Here is a 5,649-nt window from a genome sequence, read left to right on the forward strand (position 1 = left end):
CTTAGGTGTATATATATATATATATATATGCTTTCTATTGGCCATTTTTCTTCTATACATATATATCCTACGTAGCTCATGTATAACATAAGAATATAAATATATTACAGTTTTGTGCAAAAATAATCATAATGTAAAAATTCATATTATGCAACAGAGTGCAAAACTACGTATGGAGCTCAAAGGGTTAAGAAAATATGATCTTAAACATTTTCAGATCAATCAACACTGGATTTCAGAGGATATTAAAGACTAAAATAAGTTTTTACATTAATACCTGAAGTAAACTTGCAGTGACACTTTTGACTTTCGAGTAGTTACCTTATGGCTGGTGCTTACCTGCACATCAGCGATAGATCCCGGGAATGTTGTGAAACAAGTTTATACTTAGTGTATTTTCCTTAATATTTTCAAAACACACTAATTTTAAAGACTTACTTTCAAGACTTGTGACATATTATCTACATAAAGTAACAGCATTGTGGCAGTGAACCGTAATAACAAAAATTGAACACATTTTTGACACTTTTTTACAATGAATATATTAATTTCTTTGTTATCTTTATAGGAACTTCTAGATGAATCTCGTTGGCAGATGCTGGTGAAGCAGTTTCGACAAGAAAACTTCAAGCTTTATCAGCTTAGCACCTTTTCTGTGTTTTCTGTGGCTCTTCAGGCAGGCCTTTCTGCTCTAAAAACACCGTATCCTTTTTTTTTTTCCTTACTCATTGCTGAATTGTTGAAAAGCACCATTTCCTCAAGTTAGGCTTTCAATTCTGAAGATATAGTTTTCTGTTTTTAATTTTAATTAGTCAATATTTTCTTATGAAAACTATTAGTTGTGAATAAAGAAAGAAAAAAATATCTGAGAAACTTAACAGGTAAAAGTCTAATCCCTGAGATCATTCACATCGAGATGAGCCATCATAAACAATAATATAAGTTATCCCTTACCATTTGTGGGCTGTAGAGATATCACCGATATTCCCTTGATTTTTTCCTTCTCACAGTGGATATAATTAATTAAACTGCATAAAATTTACAACAAAATGACTAAATAGTATCTCATTTTGTCTTTAAACATTCACTTCATTTAGTTTTGTTCTGAGCCACATATTATTTTTATTATTGTTGATTAGAAAGTTCCACTTTATATATCCTGTCAGTTTCAATCTGAAACTATAAAGAATCCCAGATCTGTTGTTTGTTCCTAACTCTGAACTTTTCATCAATTTCCATTGTTCTCTCTTGCATGAGCTAGGTTTATTACTTTCCCACAAAACCGTGAAGTACTTTTCACACCAATTTATGCATCTGCATTATGTAAATAGTTTATAATTTCTTCTATCCAATGCTGTTTAAACTTCTCTTGTAGTTATTTTTATGGTGTGAGATCATAAAGAGGCTGTGGTATTAAAATCAGAGGAAGAAAATAAAAGTCACTGAGAAATGAAACATAAATCATTATCTTCTCAAGGGATGATAAGTTTCTTGGAAAATATAAATATTCCTGGGGATGGGCAAACAATTCTTAAAAACTTGATTGGTGTTGTTTATCGGTGAAGCTCCTTGCAGCTGTGCAGAAAGGTAAGTTTCAATATTTCTAAAATTTTTATTTGCAAATTACACTAAATAAATGTTACAAAATGACAAGATAACAGTTTTAAAATATTTGAGTTAAACATTTTAACTTTGTAGTAATACAGAAATTAGGTGTTCATTTTATATATATATATATATGTGTGTGTGTGTGTGTGTATATATATATGTTTACCAGTTATTGGTTGGATAGGCAAGCTGTCCAATTGAGAGAACTTAGTTAATGACCATCCGAAATCTTCCCCATAAAAACTATAGTCTAGTTTAGAAATTTTTCAAGCTTTGATATTTGTAACTATCTTACTGTTTGTCATTGTTTCCCATCTAGTCTTGAACTTACTTGATTTATAAATGCCAAAATGACTTAATGTGTATATATATATGTTCTTTTTAATTGAAAAGTTGCATGTAATTTGCAAAAATCACTTTTCTACCAGTTAAAAAAAATTACTTTTATTGCATTTCAGCACTTTTCTTCTGTATACTTCTAACTAAATAATGCCAAAGAAATTGATAAAATTTATCATAAAACCATTTTTATGTATGATAAAATATATTTTTAGAGTAACATATTTTCATCAACTAATAGAGATTAGCATTAAATCGGTAATTGAATAAATGTTTATAGTGGAAAAAGGAATGTATTTAGTTTTTACATTTGTCAAGTAAAGAAACAAATATACCAGAATGCTTGTCTGAGGAGGCATTTTGCAGTACTTAACCACATAACAGACATTGCTATAAATCTGAAACAGAACGTAATCCTGATTGTCCTGTGTGCAGCCCAGCATTGAATTTATTAGCCAAACACCTTCCCTTTGCTCACTGCTCTCAGTCTAGATTGGTTTGTTTTATCTCAGGCCAACCCTTGAATGAACACAACCACCCCTTGATGTTACCAAATGGGTTTGTCTATGGGGAACAGGTAGAGTGAAGTTTAATTCCATTAACTTTTGAGTGTACAATTGAAAAAACAGCTTCTTTGGATGAAACTGTTTTCAGTTTTTAATTAAAACAATTAGGAACTTGAATATGAAAACTGTTGTATTTATTATGTAATAAATACTGTAATAAATAAATAGTTCCTCTGAAGTGATCAGTTTCTACTTTCAGGATTTTGTACATATAATTTATATTGTTCATAGGACAACATTTTTATTTTGGAAATATTGTTATCTCTGTTGTTAGTTTCATGAAACTAACCAGACCTAGACTCACCATTAATTTTTATATATATAAAATGAGCACTTTAGTAATTTCATTTCATGGAATATCAATTAGGTGTGTTGTACTGAAAAGTAAGACAAAATAATTTGTTCTTATTTAGAAGCTGTTAATTCAGTTTCTGTTAACAATTGTTGTTGTATAAAGATTTACATTTATAATGTAATTGTGTATTTACCTTAAATTAATTATGTGGTGAAATGGTGTAATTATCTTTCTGGTGACAGAGTTTCCTACATTAAATGACCTTTAGTAGTAATTTTACTGAACATTCTGTGATTAGCCTAGTCATGAAGAGTCATTAAATGATTTTACATTTTAATTTTGTTTAACCATTCAACATTATTGTGTAATATTTTTAGTAGGTAACATTAGAGAAGTTTAATTAGTGTGCCAGATGCTTTATAACACATTGTTATCAGTCAAGTAGAATTTTGTGTAGTTTCAGAAGTATAAACCTAACTGCTGCTTATTATAGTTCTAATCATTACCTAACAAGTGCTTCTTTCATTCTACTTGTGTGTAGTAAGAAACACAAAGTCTGATTCTGATAATTATATGGTACAAAAGTTTAATTTGACCAGCATTTTAGTTTAAAAAACAGCTCTGGTCAAATTGCAGTTTAAAAAATTTGATTATAATATATTAAAGAGAATTGTTTACAGGATTCTCGTTGAAACTCAAGTTTGGTATTGTTTTATTGAATTTTGTAAGGTCAGCTGATCTCATTTTCTGTATAGTTGTTTATTATATTTGACTGGAAAAGCTACATAAAAATTGTAAATATTTTTATATTTTGTAGTATTTTTCATATCTTAATACTGTTCTGTTTGTTTAGCATTTTTCATGTTTTAAAAACATTAAACACTTTCTGATTATTTTACTTTCCCATATCCTGATCTAAGTGTAATATAATATGCTTTTAAAACTCAGCTTGGCTTTCTTTTAACTTGTTCCAGTCCCTTAATCAGATGGCAACAGAAAATGATGGAAAAGTAACATGTCCTCGAACGAAAGCCGTGTTTGACTTGAGTGAAGCTGAGAAAATTTACGTAATGTGATCTTCTTGTTCAACTGTTGTATTATATAATGTACAAGCTTTCTTCACTTAAGACCAGATATATATCTTGTAGCACGTATGCCACTCTGAAACTTGGCATTGCTTCTATGTATACTCAGATATTAAATAATGATTAAGAAAACACATTATTAAGAGAGGATAAACTTCTGGATTAGTCAAAACTCAAATTGTAATAAAAACAATAAAAGCTATTATTAGTATCTTAAATGTGTGGTTATTAGTCTAATACTCTGTTGTTCCTAACATTTGTACACTTTCATGAGCACCTAGATCAATGAGGCTTTATACTAAAAGGTATTAAGGTATTCTTGAGGAATGGTAAAAAGTTTAATGTTATATGTATAAGAACTTTTCAAAAGAACCATCTTCACCTCATTCAATGTCAGCAAGTTCTGATTATTGTTGGTAGTTAGCTGCTTGATAGTTAGTCTAGCTACTTCCATCCAGAAATCCTTAAATTTAAACCTAATTGGGAATATCTTTGATGAATTGATTGGTGGTGGTCTGTTCGTTTTAAAGATGCATTTATGAGGACCATTTGACATAATTCAGTTTTCAAAAAAAAAAGATAATGTTGAAGAAGTTTATGATCATGAATCGCAATATTGGTTCATAATAGGGATGGCAAGGAATTGCACAAAACCTTAATAAAAGTTTGGGACTGTACCACCAGAAGTTTGTTAAAAAAAAGAATGAGTTTCAATAAATGAATAATGAAAAACCTCGTAGTAGTTCATGAAATTAAATTTGATGTTACTATAGCGTGCGATCTACACAGATACTATCATCACCACCGTTTTAATGATTCACTAAAACATGATTTCTTGCTAAATAATTTATATCCTCTACATTTTTGTTCAGCAAAATAATAACTTAATAAGTTGTGTGTTCCAAAGAGTACCTTAAATTTATATTATAATTGTGCTAGTTTTGATTGTTGGAATTTATTTCATTCCGATTATATTTGCCACCAAAACGCTATGTAATGGTATTTTGTACATTATTAGTTTAAAGGCGTTATTTATGATAAATGGTGCCAATTGCAAATAAGCGAAAGTTAAAACGGTGATGTTGATAGCATCTGTGTAGACCGCACACTGTAGTGTGAATATCTTTGTAGACCGCACTCTGTAGTGTGAATATCTGTGTAGACCCCACGCTGTAGTGTGAATATCTGTGTAGACCGCACGCTGTAGTGTGAATATCTTTGTAGACCGCACTCTGTAGTGTGAATATCTGTGTAGATCGCACGCTATAGTAGCACCTTAAATTTTTTCTGATGCTAATTCGGAGGACATAGCCTAAAATCAGTCAAGTTTCTAATATTGATTAAATATAAAGATAGGCTGAAACTGGAAAGCTCATATATGGTTCAATTTTTTTTACAAATTATATATGTAAATTCATAAAAATGTTCGAATTTACTTAAGCCATCGTTAAAATCTTCCAAAGTTCAATTATAAATATGATTTAATTTTTTGAAACTAAAACTTTTGATTATTTTACTTTATAAGTTTGTAAAAAACAGTGCAAAAGCATCTATAAAATGCAAGGAAGCATGAAAATCGAATCTTAATTTTGACACCTATTACAACTTATCAATATGTCTTTTAACGCCAGGATAATAAGCGTGTATGTTCTTAGTATGCCTCACTTTGAAGATGGGTGTGGAATAGATACACAGCGTGGTCACAAGTAAATAGACACCACCTTTTCAGAAAAAAAATGAAATTTTTCAGTCATAT

The 5,649-nt window shown here is 29.8% G+C and overlaps 1 protein-coding gene across 5 annotated transcripts in view; it reads left to right on the plus strand.

Moving 5' to 3' along the window:
- Positions 1-4,111, plus strand: part of LOC106466923 (macrophage erythroblast attacher-like) — a 32,387-nt gene extending 28,276 nt beyond the window's left edge. For all 5 annotated transcript variants that reach the window (XM_022395016.1, XM_022395019.1, XM_013927236.2 and 2 more), the window contains exons 8-10: positions 569-702; positions 2,332-2,524; positions 3,783-4,111. In XM_022395016.1, the coding sequence (XP_022250724.1) occupies positions 569-702; positions 2,332-2,524; positions 3,783-3,884 (429 nt within the window). In that variant the 3' untranslated portion in view covers positions 3,885-4,111. The remainder of the gene's footprint in view (positions 1-568; positions 703-2,331; positions 2,525-3,782) is intronic.
- Positions 4,112-5,649: the final 1,538 nt, after the last annotated feature.

The sequence above is a fragment of the Limulus polyphemus genome, unplaced genomic scaffold, assembly GCF_000517525.1.
Source record: "Limulus polyphemus unplaced genomic scaffold, Limulus_polyphemus-2.1.2 Scaffold2425, whole genome shotgun sequence".
NCBI classification, from domain to species: Eukaryota; Metazoa; Arthropoda; class Merostomata; order Xiphosura; family Limulidae; genus Limulus; species Limulus polyphemus.